Genomic DNA, 23,374 nt, shown 5'->3' on the forward strand with positions numbered 1-23,374 from the left:
GTTACCTCTGCATAACCTCACCTATCAGAACCACAAGTGCCTTTTATAGATTGTTGTTTCTAATGATGCCCCATGCGGTGTTCTCAATATTACTTCCCTGGTGGATATTCTGCATCAACATGGTTAGTAATTCAGCTGATTTCCTCCAAAAGTGCTTGTGTTGCTTGCTTCCAGGTGGGCCAGAGTATGGCAAACATGCCAGGCTTCCTGCTTCCTGGTCCTCTGGTGAGGTTGTGCCTGGACCTCACATGTGCCCTGTCCCTTTTAAACTCAGGTGGGTCTGGTCAAAGTCCAAGTGTCTTGGTCTATAAACTCTGTTTAGATATTCATTGTTCTTTAGAGAACTGTAGCATCCAGTGTTTCAGCCCAGAATCTTAAATGATCAAATTAATTAAAATGGCAGTAGTAAATTCCCCATTTCTGATTTTGTCCCTCGTCCCATTTATTCTGTTACACTCGAGTCCCATTCATGCAGCAGAATGCTCTTCCCCTCCGCAGTGACCATCCTTGTCCAAAGCATCACCTTCCCTTTGCTGGACCACCAGGAGAGCTTCCAAAACCAGCTCTCTGCTTCTTCTCTTTCTCTGGTCTCTCCATGTTCCATTCTCCACTCACCAGCCTAAGGCATTCTCTTGGACATTTCATTACACCACTTCCCCAGTTCCTCCTTCATTTCTTTCTCCTCCTCTCAAAAAGTAATCAATGACTTTCTACTGCTTCTCTTTGGGTAGCATCCTAAGTCCTTCCACACTCTACGTGATCCAGCCCACTTCCCCAGCTCCAGTTCCTACAATCCCTTGTCTCCATCCTTTCTGCTGTCTCATGTTGGCCTTCTTCCAGTCTGTAAAATAATACTCACACCCATCTCAGACCCTGGGCTCAGGCTGTCATCTATACACTGAATACCCTCCGAGCCAGCTTTGTCTCTGCTCAAATATTCTCATCTTTCAGATTTCAGTGGATAATCATCTCCCAGGGATGGCTTTCAGATCACTGAGATTAGATCAGGCTCCCTGTTCCATGCACTCCAAATGCCCTTCAACATAACTAACATTGTTTGAAATAATGTCCACGGGTCTTCATTTCTTTCATGTCTGCCCTCCCTGCTAGACTCTAAGTTCCTTAAGGATGGACTCTGTATCTATCTGTTCTATCATACTCTCCCAGTATCTAATACACACAATGCCTATTAAAATCTAGATGCTTAATGGCATGATTAACTATTAGAATTGCTATAGTTAATCCATAAATATTTAATGACTAAATTAGTGAATGAATGAGCCAGGTACATGTTGGATTTTAAGCAAGTCCACATTGTAATTTTATCATCTTTAAAAGGCTTATTTTGGATTAAATTTTCTCTGACATTATGTCTGTGTTATAATTTCTCTGAAACCTTTTTTTTTTCTTAACTTTAGTGTCTTCCTTTAGAGGAGAAGCTGAGAAGGAAAATGTCATGATTTTCCTACCTACAACAGGTAAATGGGCAGGTGGTCCTTCCTAGGGCAAATACAGCATGATGCTGCTCCTACAAGGGATCTAAAATCATCAGACTTAAAGAAGCAGAGATGAGAAAGGTGGTTGACAGAATCTGGGGCGGGGAGGGGAGATGGAAATAGGGTGACTGGCCAGATGTGGGATTTAGGCACATCACTTAACATTTCTGGACTTCAATTCCTCCTCCTTCAAAGGGAGTGATGGATAAGATGACTTTTAAGAATGTTATAAATTTCTGGGGCTGTGCTTCCACTATACCACTTTACTCATGAAAACTTTTATTCCAGCATCTGGAAATAAGCAAGTAAAGAAGGAAAAGGATGGGACTTGGCTTGGTGCAACAGGTAACTAGACCAGTCCTAAAGCCTGACTCATGCCTGGGTCACCCAACACGATGACCCATTTTCCAGTCTCTCTGTGCCTTGGTTTTTCCATCTATAAAATGGGTACAAAGCACCTGTCCATTGGAATGTGACAGGAAAAGTCATCATTGCAACAATGGTAGTAAATGATGCAGCATGATTAAGAGGCATCTAATCCAAAACAGCTGACCTTTCAGGTCTAGGCTTTGCAGGGATGTCTCCTCCATCCTCTAGAACACCTAGAGGTGTTCCTAGCATCTTGATATTCCCTGTTTGACTCTCCTCACGTGGGATGACACGTGAGTGTCTCTTCTCCATCTAAACCACAGACAATAGGCTCTGCAGACATGGAGACAGGGTCCTTTCCCATTGACTTACTGATACCAAACACCTAACGTACTGCTTGGCCCTAGGTGAATATTTATTGAAAGAATAAAGAATGAATGAACGCCTTTGGTATTTCAAGATTTCCTTTGACATTCTCTTCTTTGGCAGCATGAAATTTGCTGAGTGGGCAAGTGACTCCCTCTTCTGGAAGTATGTTCTGACTCTTTATTACCAGGGCTCGGTAGAGCAAATTTAAGCAAGTTTCTTCTGCTCTCTGAGCCTCGGTTTCCCAACCTGGTAAAGAGAAGGGGTGGATTAGACGCCCTGCATGGGAATCAGCTTGTCTATTGATTAAAATGTGCATTTCTAGAGAACGTCCAGTTCAAGGAGACTAGAACCCCAGGGCTGAGGGAGGTATTGCCGTGCATCCAGCAATGCTGACCTTCACGAGGTCAGAGGGCAGTTGTAGTATAGACCTCCGAGGCCTCTCCAGCAGCATGGGGTTGGGGTTGAAGGCTCCATTTTTCTCCTGAAGGCTTTTCTCTTCCCAGCATCCGGCCTCAGAGAAGAAGAGAGGAGAGAAAAGGAGATTGCTTTTCTTGACACTACAGGTGAGTACCACACTCACACACACCCCTCAGTGCTCCATGGGGGCCTGGACCACTGAGATCACTTCTCCTACCACTGGACGCCCCCAACACCAGGGATTCTCTGGTGGCTCAGACGGTAAAGAATCCGCCTGCAATGCAGGAGACCCAGGTTCAGTCCCTGGGTTGGGAAGATCCACTGGAGAGGGAAATGGCATTGTGCTCCAGTATACTGGCCTGGAGAATTCCGTGGACAGAGGAGCCAGGTGGGCTACAATCCATGGGGTTGCAAAGAGTCAGAGATGATTCTAGTGAGCAACTAACACTTTCACTTTCACTTCCCAATCCCCACAGCAGGGCTGCAACTTCTCTCCAGTCCTCAGATCGCTTTAGCACAATTATTTGAACATTAAGTAAGAGTTGAAAAAGACACTGTTTGCAAAAACATAAAAAGCAGCATTGAACACTGTTTCTACCTTGTCACATCTCTCCACTTGGCTGCACACTACTAACATATGGGCAACTGGTGGATGGATGGATGAATGGATTTAGGTACTGATGTCCACACTGTGTGCAGTGCAAAGTTGCTTTCAGTCATGTCCGACTCTTTGTGACCCTATGGACAGTAGCCCGCCAGGCTCCTCTGTTAATGGGACTCTCCTGGCAAGAATACTGGAGTGGGTTGCCTTTGCCTTCTCCAGGGGATCTTCCCATCCTAGGGGTCGAACCCGGGTTTCTTAGTCTCCTGTATTGGCAGGCAGATTCTTTACCACTAGCACCACCTGGGAAGCCACTGATGTCTGGACACTATTAAGTCTGAATCTCGGAGGATGGAATTCAAGCATCAGAATTCTGGAATTGAAAACAAAGTCTTTCTGGCGAGGCAAATGGTCAGCCAGGATCTGAGCCTCTCTGTTAGACAATGTCATTATTTGTATTATATAGAACTTTGAGAACTCTTGGAATTTCCTGGAGCTGATATATTACATACAAACATCCCCTGCCAATCTCTACTCTCTCCACTTGCAGAGGTACACTATTCCCTAAAATAAGTGTTCCTTGTGTTTCACCCAAACTTCTCCTTTCTACTCTTGCTTGTCACTGTGTATGTCATTAGCTGTCACCTCCTGAGGACAGGAACTGCCTTTTATCTTCCAAATCCTTGTGCCCAAAACAGAGTGTGAGTTCATGTCCAAATAGGAGGCGCATCTGCCTGAATGCTGGAAATGAGGAACTTTTTCTGTTGCCAAGAAAGGCCTGCTGGTGACATTATCTTTGAATCTCTTTCAGAACTGCCTGCAAGGTCGGTCGATCTGTCTGCACTTAACCTCACAGAGCTGGTGAATGGGATGCTGAATAGAGCTTTAAAAGGTAACCATTTTTTTTCTTTTTAAAGCACAATCCAGGTTCATTTTTGTCTTGTTCCTGCTTTACTTCTGGACTCTCCATGACCCGGGCAAGACCCACCCTGTTTCTGCGTATCTCAACTCCCTTGTGTTCTGAGTGGAGGATGTGTGTCCTACTTAACTCATGATGAGACTGAAACCATCCCAATGAAGTAGGAGGACTGCCAGCATTTTGAGAGCAAGATGAGTTCCAAACACAGCACCCGTGTAGTCATCTCTAATCATAGCTATATTGTGAGAGAATTGCCAGTTTAAAGATCCATCAAGAAATATAGTCAAGGGACATGTATTTTTGCATTTGGAGGTTTGCTTTGATTTGATTTTTATTATTTTCAGTGTTTATCATTTTATTTTTATTTGTTCATTGTGTTATTAACCTCTATGATCGGTTTAGTAATTTCTACTACTGTTCAATATTGTTGGTGGGCATTTGCTCTTTCTTTATCTCGGTATCTTTCACAGATAGCAAGAACTTCTTCTCCTTGTTGAGTGTCACTTCCTACAGTTCATTTGCCTTCCATAAGTTTTCTGTGGCCATTTATAACAGTAAGTGCTGCCGGCTCTTCTTTTATTTTTAAGTTATTTTATTGAAGTATAGTTGATTTACAGTGTTGTGTTAATTTCTGCTATATAGCTAAATGATTCAGAGATATATGCATATATGTATATATACATTCTTTTTCATATTCTTTTCCAATTATGATTTATCACAGGATATTGAATATAGTTCCTTGTGCTGTGCAGTAAGATCATGTTGTTTATCCATTCCATATTAATGGTTTGCATCTGCCAATCCCAAAGTCCCGATCCATCCTTCCCTTCTGCCCTCCCCAAACTCTCCTTGGTGGTGAGAGTGGTAAGTTATGGACAGACAGGGCCAGGCTACGTGTCAGGGCTGCTGTGTACTGCGTGTCTCTTCACAGTTTCCAACCTGAAGACTGTGGATCCAGCCAACTTCCCCACGCGGTACTGCTACTGCTTAAACAACCGAACCAACGATTTGTCAGGTTGGTACAACTCACCATGAGGCTTGCAACTGATTTTGCTTGTGCCCTTTTAGATAAGGAGAATTTTTTTTCTCTCCTCAGACTAAAATAAGAAAATGCAATGATATCTATTATGCTTAAATACGTGCACATTCATTATCCCAGAAATTTCCTTTCTTGGTTTTCTACCAAGAAATAGTTCTATCTGTGCAGAGGGGCAAGAACAAATGTATCATTGTTTAAGAGCAAAATCTGAGAATGATCTAAACACCCATCATCAGGAAAATGGTGGAATAGTCTGCTGTGTAATTAGATCTTGGAAAGCAGCCATAGACAGTACATAAATATGTACATGTGACCAGATTTGGTCTGTGTATGGAAATATTTTCATGACATTTTCAATTAGAAAAAGGAACTTGCAAAATAAATAACTTGAGTAAAATAGCACTGATGAAAAAATATATGCCTATCTGAACACCGGGTGGGTGATTACCTCCAAAAAGAAGATTAGAGTCTGGGTATGAAATAGAAGAGTGTTGATTAAAGGAACCTGATATTGTCTGATTTTTTTTTTTTTTCAAAGACAGTATATTCATGTATCTGCCATGTTTTCTATGATGTTTTATAATCTTATTTAAACTAATCAGCAGGTCTTAAAAAACATTCCATTCCAATGAATATAAATATGCATTATCCTTCATATGAATTCATAATGTTCATTGAAAAAATATGCTGTAATTTATTTAATTTATCTCCTCCTGATGTGAACCTTTTTTTGCCGTTCTCAACAGTGCTGTGATGAGTACCTGAGTACAATCACTTGGACTATTTGTCCAATTACCCCTATAGGATAAAGTCTTCAAGATAGAATTGTTGTCTGACAGGAAGGGGGACTTGTGATGGTTCACATCACTAAACATTCCTCTAGAAATCTTGCATAAGTTTACACTCTTACCAATAGTGTTTGAAAGTGTGAGCTTTTCCTCACCCTTGTCGACACTGAGTCCTGAGACGTTCGTAAGTCATTACCAATTAGATAGACAGAAAGGAACTTTCCCCTACTTCCTATTATATATGAAAGTAGTTGAAATCATTCATCTACGTGTTGTTAATCAATTAGATAATGCACATTTTCACCAAAACAAAGAATGTCTTCAAGGCAGTGATAACTGATTTTCTTCCAAGCTGAGGACCCGACTTGGGAGCAGCTCTAAAGGGAGAGTTAACAAATATATTGAGTAAGCAATGTGTATGAGCAGCGGTAGAAATCTTCAGAACTGGGACTTTAGCACAAGGCAGCTCGAATTCAAGCCCTGCCACATACTCTAAGACCTTGGGAAATTTCCTCATCTCTCTGAAGCTTGCACAGAACTTGAACTCCATCCTTGGTGTCTGGGCTCCAAAGCCATGCTCATAGCTTCTATGTGATATTAATGTTGTTGTTCAATCACCAAGTGGTGTCTGACTCTCATGACCCAACGGACTGTAGCATGGAGGGCTTCCCTGTCTTTCACCATCTCCTGGAATTTGCCCAAGTTCATGTCCATTGGTGATGCCAACCAACCTTCTCATTCTCTATTGCCCTCTTCTCCTTCTGCCTTCAATCTTCGCCAGCATCAGGGGCTTTTCCAATGAGTCAGCTGTTTGCATCAGGTGGCCAAAGTATCAGAGTTTCAGCTTCAGCATCAGTCCTTCCAAAGGACTTTTGATTGATGTTTTCCTTTAAGATTGACTGGTTTGAGCTCCTTGCTTTCCAAGGGACTCTTGTTATGTGATGTATGTGATGTTAATAGTGGACTGCAATTGTGGATTGCAGTTTCTTGGTCTGTTTATGAGTCCGTCTCTCCCACTAATCTCAGCTCCTGATGGGCAGAGATGGGGTCTTACACAGTCCTCCAGTGCCCCAGTGATGTCTGCCATATGGTAGACATTCAGTGAATGTTTGTTAGATGAATGAATTAATAACAATGGAGACTTGAGAAATAGAAAGAAAATAGATGGCATGAGAAATAAAATACTTCTGCTCTTCAGTTTTTACATTTACCAGTGTGACTAGGGACAGACTGGTCTAAACCGACATAAAGAAGGATGCCTACCTTCTTCAGGGCCAAGTGTCCGTACTGTGTAGATGCACCACCACAACACGCTCCAGGACTAACCGTGAACCCATGCGGGTGTGGTAACGACATGGCACCAAGACTCCAGCTCAGATCGGGTAGCGCCCACCTCCGTTGGCCTCACATGCTATATACATTTCACCAGTTGTCACATACCTTTTCATACCTCTCTGAGCTCCATAGTTTCAATGTTCTGGGTTCTATATTTTCAACTCAGCTTGCCCCCAACCCCAGCTCATAACCCTATTACTGAAAACAATCATTTATACAAGGCATGATGGGAAACTATCCACGGGACCTCAGAAGTTTCTTTAAAAATTCACTGTTTGGGGCTCCTAGAATAAATACTCCTTATTGTAGAAGCAAAAGCTTGCTGGGTCCTGGAAAACGATAAATGGACAGCAGAGGAGGAGGCAGCTCTGTGCGCAGGAAGTGTATTAGGAACTTTCATCGGTCAGCGGCGCCCACCATGTTAAGACTTGCTCAGAATGCACTCAGAGAGAGAAGATTTCATAGCTTGAAATGTGGTAAGATTGTCTCAGGCTCCTCCCATCAGACTTCTTAACATGGAGGGCAGAAGAGCTTCCTTGTTCTATTTTGTGTAGAGTTCTTGTCTCCTTTGGTAGTCTGTCATTTATAATCCACCACTAGATTTGATACCATTTTGAAAATCCGAAGTTACTTAAATTTACACCCCATGTCTGCAGAACTGCTTCTTATCCAGTGAGTTTGGTGTTTTAAATCAATGAGATGAAATAGTGAGGTGTAAGGGAAACAAATCAGAAAAATTACTGATTTTTTTATTACTCAATACTCTGGTCTTACACAGCTCTTTGGTACTGGCAGAGAAGGGTTTGGGTGGTGGGGGGCAGGGGGAACGGCGGGTGTGGTGCAGACAGGGAGGGAAATGGGAGAAGAAAGGAGATCATAGTGGTAGATCCTAAGGTTTTCTGCCTGCCTAAAATTAAGACTTAAAAAGAAACTGGTAATATTAAAAATGGTTGTTAGTTTCCGTCAATACACTGAACTAAATCAAACTTGTAAAATTTACTTTGAAAAATCCACATACGATCTACTTTTCCTCTTACAGCTCTGAAACTCAAACCAAGTTTCAGAAATGTAACCTCCCTCAATCTGTCTTACAGATTTCACTGCCCTCCTGGTGGACATCATTGGAAATTCTAGCAGCTACCTCACAGAGATTTTTAAGTCAATTTCCATCCTCTCAGGTGTGCTCATCTTGAAAATTCTTGGTAAATATTGAGATTTGGCACTCACCATGGAATATGAAAAAGCAGGGCCCCTAAATAAGGAGTTAGCCTTATTTTCCTGTAACAACTGGAGCTAGAAATTTCCAACTTAATTTTCATTTCAACCAAGACTTAATAGCTTGAGACCCATTGCTAAGTCCCGCTGTGTCCTGGTCTGTCTTGCAGTGAGTCAAATGAACGAATCCGACTGCATCTTCATCTGTGTGATGACAGGAAAGTCAGGTGAGCCATCAGTCATTCTTTGACCAGCTCTCTGAGCTGAGAATTACACACAAACTCTCCAACAGGTAAGCCCAGGATTTGACCCTGTTGGTGTGGTTTCTGCAGGACGGAATCTTTCTGACTTCTGGGAGCTGGTGGAAAAGTCCCCTGTTATCAATTACACATTTACTAGCAACATATCTGGTGTTCTGGGTGAGTGCAACCCTCCCAAACTCCTACAATAGAATCTCCAGACCAGGGTCCCAGCTAGCAAGCTGAAGACTGAACGTTACCCTCACTTCATTTGGCTGTATGGTGTTAAAACCAGAGGATTTTTCATTCAAATTTTTTTGGATTTCTAGATTTTTTTTTTTTTTGGTTGTTGTTGTTGCAAAGAGCTGGCAGCCCTGGATCCTCCCTCTCAACCCTGGCGACAAGCAAATGGAGTTGAGCTGCCACCCCTCCCCTGTTAGGAGAGACCCCTTCTCCTCTTTTCTATCGCCCTCATGTCTCCCTGTGGCCTTGCACTTCTTTTCTCATATAAACGACCTGACTTTTGTAGGTATTTGAATTTGTGACCCTATTATAAACATTGCCATTCTGTAATACCCAGACGCCATCCAACCATCTTCTGCCCTTCCACACTCACTCCTACCCATATTCCTGCATCTTCTCTGGCACCAGGTGGCATTTCGGGTCACCTTAAAGCTTCCTCTTCTACACTTAGCTGTCATTTCTAGCAGAATAAAGTGTCTGCAATGTGGCTGATCTTCCAAGACCATTTGCGACTACTGTGATAGTCTTAGTTGAGGTTCTCATCATCTACCTTTACTATAGTAGCCTCTGAACCAATCTCCTTTGACCCAGTCTCTTTATTTCTCTGAAATATCCATCCATTCCCAAAAGAGTGATAATATGATTGGGTTATATCTTTTTACTGCTCAGAACTCCTAATTCAGCAGCAGAGGGTCCTAAGTCCTTAGCAAGGAGTATACATTTCTCTATCATCAAGCCCACACTCATCTACTCTCTTTACATAAATCTCTTGCTAAAACTCTTTTGAAACCCCTGCCTCTTCTTGCAGATGGCATATGTCTCCACACCTTTGGGATTTTGCTGTTATCCCAGAATGGAACTTCCCTACTTTTCCATATTTCAGAATCCAATTTGTTTGTCAATGGTTAACTCAGCTACTGACTTCTCTTTCCAACAAAATCACCTAATCAAAATTAGTCTTCTGTCCTCTGTAATCCTATAGCACTCATTTGGACTCTCTGTTACTCCAGGTTGAGTCACAGATGACTTTATCTGTGTGCCTCCTCAAGGAATCACTTGAAGGCAGAGGCTGAACCTCCTTTAGCTCCACGGTCTGCCTTCATCTTGATGCCTCGCACTGTTCTTTGTGCACAGTAGGTTCTTCATCAGTGTTCCTTGGAGTGAAATGAAGTTTGCAATCAACTCCAATTCCACTTCACAAGGCTGCCTTGATTGGTATTTATTGTAGGTAGGGTGTGAGGGTGTGCTAAGTCACTTCTGTCATGTCCAACTCTTTTATGACCCCATGCACTATAGCCCACCAGGCTCCTCTGTCCCTGGGATTCTCCAGGCAAGAATACTTGAGTGGGTTGCCATGCCCTCCTCCAGGGGCTCTTCCTGACTCAGGGATCAAACCCCATGTCTCTTATGTCTCCTGCATTGGCAGGCGGGTTCTTTACCACTAGCGCAACCTGGGAAGCCCCTTATTGAAGGGCATCTCTTAGCTATGGAAGTTATCAACTTGTGCTTGATAAAGAGATGCAATGGGCCATTGGTGGGTTCCTTTCAATTCTGAGGACAGATCTGAGGGTTAAGTCAATCTCACTTCTTCAGAGAGTCCTTCCATGACTTTCCACTCCCAGTCTCAGTTAAGTCTCCCCTTTTGTGCTCTTTCTGTAAAATTTTCCAAACAACAGCTGCTTGGGAAGAGAGAAAGTGTGGACATGTTGACCCAAGGTTGATGTGCTTGACGGCAGTCACCTGTCTGAGTGATGGTTTGATTGGCAGGCACTCAGCCCCATGTCCCTTTGTCTGGGAGCAAGGACCAGGCTTCTGGTGCATGTGGGGGTGATGCTGAGTCCAGAAGTAAGGCAAGAGAGAAGATATGAGGCTGCAGGGCTGCCTTCTGCAATTGCACTGCTTGTGCCCAACACATAGTTACCTGTCAAACAGGCAACTAGGGGTAAAACCCCACCTGTCTGCAGGCCAGCCTTTGTCTATCCAGAGGATTGGACCTTATGGGCTACTGGGAGCCTGTCCTAGTCTGACATGGGGCCCCATTCCCTAAGCCACCCTTCCCCCAAGGTAGGCTTAGTGAACACTTGAGTCTCTTCCTCCTTCTCTTCATGGAGCATCCAAGGGCACTTGGGGGATCTTCCTTTGAATGAAGCCTTCCTGCTGTCTTTGTAGGGGGCTTCCCAGGTGGTTCACTGAGTAAAGAATCCACCTGCCAATGCAGGAGATGCAGGTTTGATCCCTGGGTTGGGAAGATCCCCTGGAGGAGAGTAAGGCAACCTACTCCAGTATTCTTGCCTGGAAAATTCCATGGACAGAAGAACCTGGCGGGCTACAGTCCATGGGGTCACAAAGAATCGGACACGACTGAACTGGCATGCACGCACATGCTGTCTTTGCGGGAACCTAGCTTTCAAGTGGTTTCTGCCTGAGAACCCCTAGTTCCCAGGTTTCACCTCTGGCCCCTAGTAATACCCCCAGGGCACTTGAGCAAACCTAAGCACTCTTCCAGGGACCAGCATCAGAGGCATGGAGGGGCAAAGGGCTGCGAGGTGGGCGAGGACACTGCGGGAGTCAGGTTCTGTTCAGGAAACACGTCACGCGTCTGATGCTTTCAGTCTGACAGCTTTGCACTCTGTGCACAGGGCTTTTTCCTGCAGTGTTTTCAGAGCTTGATGTTTCAGCTTAGTTTCAGCTCATTCAAGGGGAAACCCTCCTCTTGGTGATGTCAGGTACTGTTCCAAGTGATTTTGAACCTCTGTATGCTGTATATTTGCCGTCCAATGATCTTCCAGTGTCGACAATTCTCTGTGTCCAAAATATCAACATAGTGAAGCTGCTGTTGACTGTTTCCTTAAATGTGCAGCTACCAGGGCGTCGGCTCTGACTTCACAGCTCACACCCACAAGCCAGCAAACACTAGTTAGGACAAGCCCCCTACATGGAGCCCAGAGGCCTGGAGTGTCCACTCTGAGAACCTCTTCTGGGACAGACACAACGCCTCCTTCAGAGGAAGAGCAGACCTTGAACACAGACATGCTTCCTGAGCTTCGCAGCAGAGCCACAACCAAGGCCATGGCCAGAACCACGGCCACCCTGGACACGGCCTCTCCCACCCTCCCAGCCTCCGGTAAGATTTCTCACCCTTTCCTCTCCTGTCTTGTTTGCTCCCCCACCCCAGTTCCCTCTGGGCTCAGATAAATAAGTGAAATGCTTCCTTTTTCCCTTCTCCACCAACCCCTTTCTTCAACACCCCTTAAATAAGAGATGTGAACCAGTCTGCGTCAAATACATATAAGCAAAGGTGACAAATATCACTGGTATAATGTCTTTCTAATGTTTATTTTTATAACATTTTTATTTTAAAATAGTTCAGCATTCACAGTTGCAAAAATAGTACAGAAGCTTCCTGGTGCACTTCATGCAAGCATCCCCCAATAATAATATCTTACATAATTGTATTATATTGTAACATCAGGTATTTTTATTTCAGCAAAGCAGTTGGGAATATCTCTCCTGAAATTCACACACTAATGAAATGAAATGAACTCAATATTTTACGGCAGGCAGGGTTAGGTTAATGTGTAGCTGGCTGGATAATGATGCCAAGAATATGTTAATAACTTGATGTCAGTGTAAAAAGCTGCTGCCAATGATCTGCTGAGAAGTTTCTTCCTTTCCTATCATGTTTGTGGACACTGATCAATGGTATTACCACTAAAAATGTAAAAGGCATGCTAATCTTATTTGGAATAAGATACAACTGAGATAACTCTTTCGTTAAAAGACAGTTATGTCTCAATGAGCTCCAACAATGGACCAGAGTCACCAGAATTCATTCATTCATTTACTTGTCAATGCATGTATTTAATATCAGACCCCAGGCTAGCTGTTAAAAAAAACCCCACAGCTCTATCAGTGTTCTCTTTCCTTCCTGAGCTCTCAGACCTGGGAGAGAGGCATAGGCAAGCAAACTGATTAGTTGTTATTCAGCCTACAAAAAGCTATTATTCTAGAGAACCCAGAGAGAGGCTCCCCTGAGAAGGGTGAGAATTGATAAAAGTCAGGCAGGCAGGGAAACAAAAATGAGGAAAAGGAATCAGCTTCACTAACTAGAAGAGTTTGTAGTAATATATCTGCACCTAGACAGTTATACAAAAGAAGAAAACTTTCTGGTATAACATGAAAAAAGATGTGATTGCAGGTGGCAAGGGAAATCATAAAATACCTAGCTATCACCCTAACAGGGAAAGTGCTTAGTATTATGTAAGAAAAACTACCTAAAACTTTAACAAGAGTAATAAAAGCATGTTTAAATAGAGTGATATATCATGTTCTGGGTGAGAAATCTGAACATTTTTAAAATGGCAACTGTTCCCAACTTAACTTATAGCATTAAAATTCTCCCAGGAGTTTAGTTTTGTAAAAACCTGAAAAAAAATTTTTTTTTGATTCCTACCATGGGAATGAGCAAGTGAAAACCATCTGATAAGTTTTGTTTAAAATATCAGCAAGAAAAGACTTGTCTTAATAACCATTCTGTGATATTGTCAGGCTGGTGTCATCATCACCATCACCTCCATTTTAATAGTAAAGCTAAAAAGAGTTTGGTGACTTGCCCCAAAGTTCACAGCATAAAGGAGTTGGGGGCAGAATTTACATCTCCAGGTCTCCTCACCTTAAATCTTGTAACCGTTCCACTATGCCACATAATTAGAAATGTATTTCTTAAATTTCACAGGGTCCGTCATCCCCCAAACACACACTCTAGCTGACTGTTTAGTGGCCTAGGAATCTGGAGAATTTTTTTCTTAATTGGTAGTTAGGAAAACTAAGTTTAGTTTGGTCCCCTTATTCCAGTTCAGGATAGAGCTGAAATCCCTGGATTATCTATATTATGTGTGCACATTGTATGTACCCTTTGATTATATGTCAATGTCTTGTCAATTTTACATCTGAATCATGGCAGTCAAGCATGTACATGCCCTATTATTGTGCAGCTACTAGGAAGGTGGCCAGAACTCCATGGGTGACGGCCCACAGACAGGCACAGGCTTCCACTCTACCCACGCCCTGGGCTCAGGTCACCAGTGAGAAAACTTCTGGAGGGCCTCCCTGGGAGACCCCTCCCTCCTTGCCTACATCTCCTAAGGCCAAGGAGACTATGAACACAAGGAGCCTTTCCCAGCCTCCTACCGGGACAGCAGCCGCAGTTGGCACCCCATCCCAGACCAGCCCAACCTCAGGTAAGAGAGAATGCTCATTCCTACCTCCACTGTTGTTGTTGTTTAGTTGCTGAGTCATGTCTGACTCTTTTGTGACCCCATAGACCATAGCTCGCCAGTCTCTGTCAGACTCCTCTGTCCACCTGTCCATGGGATTTCCCAGGCAAGAATACTGGAGTGGGTTGCCATTTCTTTCTCCAGGGGATCTTCTCCACCCAGGGATCAAACCTGTGTCTCCTTCATTGGCAGGTGGATTCTTTACCACTGAGCCACCAGGGAAGCCCCCTACCTCTATTAATTACATATAAATGTAATGATATGTACATTAAAATGTAATCACAATATGTGGATGGCCTGAGCTCTGAAAATTTGTTGTCTGATTCCAATTATGTGTTTGTTTATGTATTTATGTGTGTATGTATGTGTGTGTAATAAATATACACAGAAAACAAAAAATATACCAAAATAAGTCTGAAAAGAAATCCACAACACGTTAACCTTGACTATATCTGGGAAGCAGAGAGGATTTTGATTTTTCATCACTGCAGTGTCATGAATTTTCCATATTTTCTACTCCTATAACCAGACAAAAGTGGTTTCTGTGCTTTGTAAAGTTCTGTTTATTTATTTTTGGCCGTACTGGATCCTTGCTGCTGCTTGGGCTTTTCTCCAGTTGCATGCAGTACTCAGGTTCATTGCAGTGGCCTCTCTTTTGTGGAGCACGGGCTCTAGGGTGTGCTCGGGCCTCAGTAGTTGCAGCCCCCAGGCTCCAGAGCTCAGGCTGAGTAGTTTTGGCTCATGGGCTTGGTTGCTCTTGGCATGTGGGATCTTCCAGGATCAGGGATTGAATTCATGTCTCCTGCATTGGCAGGCAGGTTCTTTACCACTGAGCCACCAGGGAAGCCCGGTTTGTGTGTTTTTAAAATGATTTCCTCTGATCCTTGTAGCCAGAAGCCCTTCTTCTAGGCTACTGTGTTCAGTGGATTGTAGCTATTTCTAACTGATTTCTGCATCCTCAGCATCCTACCAAGTACCTGACTTGATAGGCAGCAGGGGATGAGCAGGGCAGGGCTGGTGGCAGGGCACCACTTCTGCTCACGCAACTTAGGAAGACACTCAAGCTCACCTCTGTCTCCTCTCATCCCAGGTCCATCCACCCCTGGCACGCAGACTCCAAGTCCTACCAAGGCTCCAGCCCCCAAATATCCACAGGCAGGTAAGAACATGGCCTTGCAAAGAGAAATGCTATACCCTGGATGGGAAGCGTAGTTTAGGGGCAGTGGCATGAGGCAATGGGGGTGTCTGCAGGCAGAGCAAGCTTGCTATTGTACTTTACTGATTCTAGCAGGAAAAGAGGCAGGAGAACTAAGTCTTGCTGTGCTGTGCTATTAAATCACCCTGTGATCTTGCATAAATAACTTCCTCTTTCTTGACCACAATTTCTCTATAGATTTGAGAGTTCTTTAAGATGCCATGATTCTCTGGTTGTATGTATAACCCAAGACCATTTCATTTTGACCTTTGTGAGGCCATTGTCACCTATGCAGGTGACCTCCCAGCCATGTGGCCCTTTATACCTGGAGAAGAGACAGCCTTGATCCCAGGAACCCACCAATTTTCAAGTACGTACCAGCGCCCTGTCACTCCTATAGCTTTTGTTTGTTTTGGATGAAGTTGTGTAGTGTAATAAAAAGAGGTTTGTTTGATAAATTCAGCTTCAGACTGCTGGGATTAAGTCCTAGCTCTGCTATTTACTGGTGAGGCACCCTCCTGCACTCAAATTCCAGAATTCAGTTTCCTCTGCTGTAAAACAAGAATGATAATAATTATTGTGGGCACTAAAAATGTCTTTCCTCTGCAGAGTTTTGTACTGAGTAAGGTAGTGTGTGTGGAAGTGATTTGGAACTGGAGAGTACCATATAACTTAATTCAAACAACTTTTATTGAATGAACGCTCATTGAGAAAGTGCTGTACGCTTTGCAAATGGAAGCCATTCTTACATTGAACATAATGTTAGCAGAAAGAGGGGAAGGAGAAAAGGATGACTCCAAATTTCAACCCCTGGGGCTTCCCTGACAGTCCACTGGTTAAGACTATGCTTTTCCAAAGCAAGGATGCAAGGGGTATGGGTTCGATCCCTGGTCAGGGAACTAAGATCCCACATACTCCATGGTGCTGCCCCCCCCAAAAAGAGTTATATTACTATGATCATACAATATGTAACCATTAAGGCAATTATACTTCAGTTAAAAAGAAAGAAAGAAAGAACTGGGATAACTTTAACAATAAAAAGAAAAAAGAGGGACTTCCCTAGTTGTCCAGTGGCTAAGACTCCTTGTTCCCAATGCAGGTAGCTTGTGTTTGATCCTTGATCAGGGAACTAGATCCCACATGCTGAAACTAAGGCCTGGTGCAACCAAGTAAATAAATAATTTGTTTAAAAAGACAGTTACAGTTACTTAAAGAAATTGACAATCATTATTATCAAATAAAACAACTCAAGGATTTTCATCTGAAAAAATAAAACAAAATGACCCTTAGAAGTTCTTCTGCAGCCCATGCAAACTAGAAAAACTTATATTGGGGTCATCAAGCCCTATTTTCTTTTTTTTAATTTTTAATGTTTTAATCTTATTTTTATTTCTTTTAAAACATGTTTTTTTTAAATGTAGGCAATGCATACACATAGAATAAAACTTTTAAAATTTTTAATTGGAGTATAGTTGGTTTGCAATGTCATGTTAATCACTGCTACAAGGCAAAGTGGTTCAGTTACATACGTATATGCAATATATATATTTAGTAATATTCCTTTCCATTATGATTATCATAAGATATCAAATACAGTTGTCTATGCTATATAGTAGGTCCTTATTGTTTATCCATTTTATATATAAAAACTTACATCTGTCAAGCCCTTAAAAAAAAGAAAAATTTCTTTCTCCCAGCTGTTGAGTGCCATTAACTTCTGTTCTGTTTGAAAGGCCACCCCCGTAGGTACACTTTGTTCTTTTTTTTTTTTTTTTTTAACTTTGGAGTATAGCAGATTAACAATATTGTCATAGTTTCAGGTGAACCGTGAAGACTCAGCCGGACATACACATGTGTCCGTTCTCCCCTAAACTCCCCTCCCACCCAGGCTGCCTCACGACACCGGGCAGTTCTCTGTACTCTACAGTAGGACCTTGTTGGTGTGTACTCCATTCTTACGGAATTCAAGAGGAAAACCTGTTCTGACCTTGCATGTGGGTTTTCAGGACTCCTGACAGAGGTTCAGAACTTGGGGTTTCTGTGGTCTAAGCTGCATTTTCCCAACTTTTGAAGGTCTGACTCTCTCCTCTGTTTCTCTGGAGCCAGTTTGCAGAAGATAGAAATGGATATAATGTGAGTCTTGCAAAGGCGGTTGAGTTCTCAGGTCCCTCTCACTCCTGGATGCCTTTCAAGATTAGTTTCCTGAATGTTCCCGCAACATCCAGTCACATGTCAACACGGCATTATTAAATTGCTGGACGCTGCATCGTCTCCTTTTTCATATCACCTAAGATCTGCCTTGGCCCTGCTCTAAACCTGCAGTGAATGGTGAATGGGCCTTTCAGACACAAAGATTTGATTATGCTACCGTAGGAAATTACAGCCCTTTTCTCTCCAGGTTCTAAAGAAACACATGAGAGGTGCGGATGGGGGCAGTGGTCGGACTGAATTTTAGAAAACATGTTGGCTGTACCTCTCTGGATCTATCCCTGGAGAAGGAAATGGCAACCCACTCCAGTATCCTTGCCTAGAGAATTCCAAGGACAGAGGAGCCTGGCAGACTACAGTCCATGGGGTCGCAAAGAGTCGGACGTGACTTAGTGACTAAACAGTAACACTCTGGGTTTATATCTGTGTCTATTGTTGTTCTTTAGTCACTAAGTCATGTCCGACTCTTTTGCAACTGCATGGACTGTAGCCCACCAGGCTCCTCTGTCCATGGGATTTCCCAGGCAAGGTTACTGGAGTGGGTTGCCATTTCATTCTCTAAGGAATCTTTCCAAACCAGGGATTGAGCCCATGTCTCCTGAATTGGCAGGTGGATTCTTTACCACTGAGCCACCTAGAAAGCCCATCTCTACCCATATTATCTACCTCTGTATAGCTCTAGCTATCCATCATCCCATCCACCTAATGAGGAATGTAAAGTTTCTCTAGGAATTTTCAGGGAGACCATCTCTGATTTCCTCCAGGAATTGGTCCTTCACCTTTCTTCCTCTCTCTCCAGGATCTCTCACAGCAACTTTGATAGTCATGGTGAAGCAAGGCCATGTTTACCTGTTGGTCCAGCGCTACCTGAGACCGTGGGCAAGACAATATTCACCCAGCACAGTCCCTAACAAAGGGAAATGAAATGAAGTGAAAGTTGCTCAATCGTGTCCGACTCTGCGACCCCGTAGACTGTAGTCCGTGGAATTCTCCAGGCCAGAATAGTGGAGTGGGTAGCCTTTCCCTTCTCCAGGGGATCTCCCCAATCCAGGGATCAAACCCAGGCCTCCCACATTGCAGGCAGATTCTTTACCAGCTGAGCCACCAGGGAAGCCCAAGAATACTGGAGTGGGTAACCTATCCCTTCTCCAGGGGATCTTTCCAACCCAGGAATCGAATTGGGGTCTCCTGCATTGCAGGGAAGATGCTTGCTAAATGTTTGTTGATGTGACTAGTCTGGGATTGCATCTTCCAGGGTGTCCTGAGCCGCTCCCTAAGGAGGGGGCTAGGACCGCTGCTCCCCTTGCGCTGACAGTGCAGAAGCTCAACCCTTGTCTGATGGAGCTGTGCCGATTCTTCCAGCAATGTCTCTGCACAAGCCAGAAGAGAGAGCCTGGGATGGAGGCCAGGAGGTAACCTGAGCCACTCACTGCTCTTTGCATCCAGTATTTACAAGCTTCTGACTCTGCTCGGCTCCTCTGCAGGCTCCTAGGCGGCCAGGTGTTAAGTAACTAATACACAGGTGACAGAGGTACCTTGAGGAATGCCCTCCCCAGTAGGTCTTCTGCTGCATTGTCACCTCCTTGAGAGCCAGGATGGAACCCCATTCATTTCTGGGTCCCCAGAGCCAAGGGGGGTGTCCATGCCACAGTGCAGTCAAGTGTTGTCAAGTTGACTTGCTGCATCTGCTGTTACAAATCTGCTGGAATTGTGTTGCATTGTGTTACATCTGCTGGAATAATTACAGAGGACTTTGAGTGGCCCTGAGCCCCAGTGCCCTCAGTTCAGTTCAGTTCAGTCGCTAAGTCATGTCTGACTCTGCAACCCCATGAACCACAGCACGCCAGGCCTCCCTGTCAGTCACCAACTCCCGGAGTTTACTCAAACTCATGTCCATTGCATCTGTGATGCCATCCAACCATCTCATCCTCTGTCGTCCCCTTCTCCTCCTGCCCTCAATCTTTCCCAGCATCAGGGTCTTTTCAAATGAGTCAGCCCTTTACATCAGGTGGCCAAAGTATTGGAGTTTCAGCTTCAACATCAGTCCTTCCAATGAATATTCGGAACTGATTTCCATTAGGATGGACCAGTTGGATCTCCTTGCTGTCCAAGGGACTCTCAAGAGTCTTCTCCAACACCACAGTTCAAAAGCATCAATTCTTTGGCGCTCAGCTTTCTTTATAGTCCAACTCTCACATCCATACATGACCACTGGAAAAACCATAGCCTTGACTAGACGGACCTTTGTTGACAAAGGAATGTCTCTGGTTTTTCACATGCTGTCTAGGTTGGTCATAACTTTCCTTCCAAGGAGTAAGCGTCTTTTAATTTCATGTCTGCAATCACCATCTGCAGTGATTTTGGAGCCTCAAAAAATAAAGTCAGCCACTGTTTCCACTGTTTCCCCATCTATTTCCCAGGAAGTGATGGGACCAGATGCCATGATCTTAGTTTTCTGAATGTTGAGCTTTAAGCCAATGCCCTCAGCCTGGCATGATTTATTAGAAGAGAATAATTTTGTCTATTGTTTAGTCACTAAGTCATGTCTGGCTCTTTTGCACCCCATAGACTATAGCTCACCAGGCTCTTCTGTCTATGGAATTTCCCAGGGATTTTCCTTCTCCAGGTAAATTGAAGGTGATAGAACCTGGGAAACCTTTACTGCCAAGCTCTACATGAGCGACAGGTTGCTCCCCAGAAGCTTCCCAGATGGCACTAGTGGTAAAGACCCCCCCATCCCAGTTCAGGAGACCTAAGAGATGCGAGTTCAACCTCTGGGTCGGGAAGATCCCCTGGAGGAGGGCATAACATCCCACTCCAGTATTCTTGCCTGGAGAATCCCATGGACAGAGGAGCCTGGTGGGCTGCCGTCCACAGGGTCACACAGAGTCAGACACGACTGCGGCAACTTGGCAGAGCACAGAAGGTCCTAGAATCACAGAATGACAGAGATGGAAGCGATTAGAGAATGTTCAGCCCAGCCTCCTTGTATATCAGGTGAAGGATTGACGAGGAAGTGGATTCCCAGAGTCCGGCATCGAGCCAGTGATACAACTTGCACAGAAAACGCTTCTTCCTAATGATATGTGTGACCTTTTCACTGAAGCCCTTTGAAGCAATCTCCACAGTCACCAGCTAAGAGCAGGATGTTGTCTTACTAGTATTGGCTGCATGGTTAACTCTAACAGCCCTGTACTCTGACCACCTCACACAAAAATAGATGAATATCACCACTGATTCATCTCTTAGGGTAATTCTGGCACTGCTGGGGAGCTTTGCAAACAGTATCTCCTGTCATCCGCAGGATACCCTATGAGTGAAGATTCTATTATTGTCTTTTGTTTACATATGAAAAAACTAAGGCTCGAAGAATTAAGTAATCAGCCTGAAGTCACACGTCCTGGCAAGTCCTGATGGTAGAACTAAGAATAAGTCTTTCTGACTCTAAAGTCTGAACTTTTTCCTATGAAGACTCATTCTCTACCTTTCCTCCCACAGCCTATAAAGATGGAGACAGAGAATTCTTTGTTGTGAATAATTAGCCATTATGACTTTCTTTTTTTAGATGGTTCTCTTCTAATAGCCACAAAGGATAATAATTACTCTCAACTGTGATTTCAATCTTTAGGTATTGTCTTGACTACTATTCCTGGTTTCTGAAGAATGCAACATACATTTGTCAGAGGGTGAAAAGGGTGTTCCATTCACACAGTAAGTACACAACCAGACTATTTTACAAAAAATGTCTAGAACTCTGCCTTAGCACGGATCAGTAGGACGAGGTGTAACTCATCTAGCGATCATGAATCCTAGACAAAAAGACTAGAGTATTTCTGAGTTCCCTTTGCCTAACAATTTGGAAACAAAAAAAGTAGGAGTCAGCCCAGCAAAGCATTGTTTCTGTGTGATCTTGGGCAAGCTTCTTCCCCTCTCTGAGTCTCCCTGTAAGCTCTAAAGACAAAGACAAATGAAACAGGAGATAATCACCATGTAAGCACTCAAATACCTGAGCAGAACAAAGTGTGTACACATAATTCAAGAAAAAGAAGGCAGCTTGACCTGCTACAAGTGGGAGGTAGGGTACCTCTGTCCTTGTCCTCAGGCATCCTCCGAGGCCAGACATCTTCGTTTTAATTTTCACTCCTGCTGACAAAAATTGTTGATGTAGTTTGTTCCCAAAAGCAACAGTTTGGCCATTTTATTGTTCCATCTTCCTGAACTATCTGGCCAAGGAAATCTGGCTTTCTAAAAATCATGGAACCAAGTTGAACTCTGAAAAACTTTGAAATGTAACTCAAATATAAGCTGAGTGGTCATATGGCCGTGCATTATATTACAACAGTCAAACAAAAAGCAATGCAGTCCTCCAGTCCTTCCTTGTGGCTTTTATGTAACTAATTAATTAATTTATATTTGGCTGTGCCGGGTCTTCATTGCTGTGTGGGCTCTTCCCTAGTTGCAGAGAACAGGGCTACTCTCTAGGTGCGCAGGCTTCTCATTGCGGTGGCTTCTCTTGTGGATCTCAGACTCCAGGGCATGCGGTCTTCTGCAGTCGTGGTTCTCGGGTTCTAAGAACACAGGCTCAATAGCTGCTGTGCACGGGCTTAGTTGCTCCGTGGCACATGGAATCCTCCCGGACCAGGGATCGAACTCGTGTCTCCTGCATTGCCAGGCGGATTCTTTACCACTGAGCCACCAGGGAAGCCTGGAAAGCGGAGTCTTGACTACTGGACTGCCAGGGAAGTCCTTGCACGAGCTCCTTCATTCTCTGACATTGACTCTGAGTGACACCCTGTCCAGTGCACTGCCGCACCCCTCTAGGAGGAGCCTGAGCCAGAATTTATCTCTCTGTAGCATTCCCTTCTCTCTCTTCTTTTTTTTTTTCCAGCCTTAAAACAAAAGTGCCTTGAGAACATCTGCAAGTCTGTTTGAGTCTTGAAAAAACAACAGGGCCTCACAACACACTGGGCGACCTCTGTTCACCCTGGCCCCTGGCCCATGTTGGTGGCATTTGCAGAATTCACCCAGGCTCCAGCTCCAGAACATCAATTAATTGAATGTGGGTCTTTTTGGAAGCAACATCTCTTTCTCTCCTGTGTCACTTATTGAAGGTAGAAGAGCACGTGTTAGAGCTCTCATAGTCAGGGAAGTGATGCCAGCTTCCTTGCCTGCCCTAGTAGCAGTGCTCAAGGAGCTCACGGAAGTCATGGAAACCTAGTAGCAGTGCTCAAGGAGCTCCCATGATGGCTGAGACTGAGGAGATGGCGTGCAGGGTGTGACGCCAGCATGAACAAACCAGCCCAGGCACTGAGGCTCTCGGTACCCAGAGTGACTTAAACTTGGGCCTTCAGGAAGACGACACAAGCATAGATGAGGGAGACTGAACCCATCCTCTGGAGAGAGTCACATATGATTTCTCTGTGCTGTTTATCCAGACAATTTAATCAGACACTGTGCTATGAATCCAGATAATCCTCCAAACCCCCTAAGTGGGAGGTGACGAGAACCTTCTCTCAGGAGGAGCTGGAAAGAGTTGTTTTGTGGATGTCTTGTCTTGATTTCTCTTCTGTGCATCCCCAAGGCCACTCTCAGACTTGACGATACACTAATGGGACTCATAGAAGTCAGAAAAGCTATTATAGTCACCTCTCCCACTGATGACAGC

At 44.0% G+C, this 23,374-nt stretch overlaps 1 protein-coding gene across 1 annotated transcript; it reads left to right on the forward strand.

The window, feature by feature from the left end:
- Nucleotides 1-195: 195 nt before the first annotated feature.
- Nucleotides 196-22,641, forward strand: HHLA1 (HHLA1 neighbor of OC90). The gene is made up of 16 exons (XM_061122740.1): nt 196-274; nt 1,419-1,478; nt 2,738-2,797; nt 4,064-4,144; nt 4,642-4,725; nt 5,103-5,186; nt 8,428-8,511; nt 8,719-8,775; nt 8,881-8,973; nt 11,891-12,154; nt 14,025-14,270; nt 15,397-15,465; nt 15,797-15,871; nt 18,965-19,121; nt 21,338-21,420; nt 22,598-22,641. Exons 1-16 carry the CDS (start codon nt 196-198, stop codon nt 22,639-22,641), a joined length of 1,620 nt encoding a protein of 539 aa, XP_060978723.1.
- The last annotated feature ends 733 nt before the right edge of the window (nt 22,642-23,374 follow it).

The sequence above is a fragment of the Dama dama genome, chromosome 21, assembly GCF_033118175.1.
Source record: "Dama dama isolate Ldn47 chromosome 21, ASM3311817v1, whole genome shotgun sequence".
In the NCBI taxonomy this organism is placed as follows: Eukaryota; Metazoa; Chordata; class Mammalia; order Artiodactyla; family Cervidae; genus Dama; species Dama dama.

What these genes read in the sequence shown, in the direction of transcription:
- HHLA1 (XM_061122740.1), top strand. Translation starts at nt 196, where the DNA reads ATGCCAGGCTTCCTGCTTCCTGGTCCTCTGGTGAGGTTGTGCCTGGAC. An exon ending in AGGAACCCACCAATTTTCAA is followed by an intron (nt 15,872 to 18,964) that starts GTACGTACCAGC and finishes TGCATCTTCCAG; the next exon opens with GGTGTCCTGAGCCGCTCCCT. An exon ending in AAGGGTGTTCCATTCACACA is followed by an intron (nt 21,421 to 22,597) that starts GTAAGTACACAA and finishes TTTTTTTTCCAG; the next exon opens with CCTTAAAACAAAAGTGCCTT.